At 35.5% G+C, this 1238-nt stretch overlaps 1 protein-coding gene across 1 annotated transcript; it reads left to right on the top strand.

The window, feature by feature from the left end:
• Positions 1 to 384: 384 nt before the first annotated feature.
• Positions 385 to 1032, top strand: LOC133815153 (uncharacterized). The gene has a single exon (XM_062248024.1). It carries the CDS (start codon positions 385 to 387, stop codon positions 1030 to 1032), a length of 648 nt encoding a protein of 215 aa, XP_062104008.1.
• The last annotated feature ends 206 nt before the right edge of the window (positions 1033 to 1238 follow it).

The following is a 1238-nucleotide window of genomic DNA, read 5'->3' as shown; positions in this document are numbered from 1 at the left end:
ATCAAAATGAGGTTACATACTTGGGCTAGTAGGCATTTGTCTTTTGCTGGTCGAATTCAGCTTATACATTCAGTTTTGTTTGGGCTTCATAATTACTGGATGAGCATATTTGTGCTTCCCCAAAGTGTTGTTAAGGAAGTTGAAAAACTTTGTCGTGGCTTTCTCTGGGGAATTACTGGTAATATAAGCAAGATCCACATTGCTTCTTGGAAGAAGGTTTGTCTCCCTAAGGCTTATGGTGGTCTCGGTTTCAGGGATGGTTCTAATTGGAACCGAGCTATTTTAGCTAAGTATATTTGGGAGATTTCTGAGAAGCATGATTTGCTTTGGGTCAAATGGATTAACTCAATCTACTTAAAAGGCTCCAATTTCTAGAATTACAAGATGAAGCCTGATTCAAGCTGGTATTGGAGGAAACTTTGTCATTTGAGGGGAAAATTCAGTCCAGCTGAGGTGAAAAATGTTGGTGTAACAGGGATTTTTAAAGCCTCTAAACTCTATAATAATACTCTCAGCCAACATCCAGTGGGCTATCATCAAGCTGTTTGGTGCAGGCTATTTATCCCTAAGCATCGTTTCTTACTTTGGCAAGTGGTTAACTCTCAGCTTCTTACTCGAGACAACATACTCAGCTTCTGTATTCCTCTTGAAACTCTGTTATGTCCTGTTTGTGGTTTCTATAATGAGAGTCACACTCATCTTATCTTTGAGTGTTATATTCCCAAGAAGGTAATTGAATTAATCTTTGCTTGGATGGGGTTTAGAGCTTGGCCTATTGAGTTTACTGGTTGGACGGTTTGGCTTGCTAGTAGAAGACCTGGAGTCATTTCTTCCATCACCAATATGATTTTGGATGCTGTTATATATTACCTCCGGAGGAACCGAAACATATATTTGTTTAATGGGTTTACTTGGACAACTGATTATCTAGCTATTGATATCATGAATATTATCCAGTACAGGTTATTCATTGTTAAAAATAGGAAGTTAACATTACAGGAACAGAGATTTATAGGAAAAATTACAATGTAATTAGATTGGGTGCCTAGTTTTTTTCCTTTCTCTGTTTGTACAGTATAGGTTGGTTGAATTGAATTGCCTTGTACAGTTGTATTGGTTGGTTGATTAATGAAGCTCATTTCCTTCTTGATCAAAATATATAAATATATATAATATAATATAATATTACATTATATTATAAAATAATATAACACCATGTACAAAACATTTATTTTAAT

Source organism: Humulus lupulus, chromosome 2 (assembly GCF_963169125.1).
Source record: "Humulus lupulus chromosome 2, drHumLupu1.1, whole genome shotgun sequence".
NCBI lineage: Eukaryota > Viridiplantae > Streptophyta > Magnoliopsida > Rosales > Cannabaceae > Humulus > Humulus lupulus.
Note: the sequence above shows the minus strand (reverse complement) of the source record. Positions and strands in the feature narration are given on the sequence as shown.

Coding starts and splice junctions, on each gene's coding strand:
- LOC133815153 (XM_062248024.1), top strand. CDS start 385: ATGAAGCCTGATTCAAGCTGGTATTGGAGGAAACTTTGTCATTTGAGG.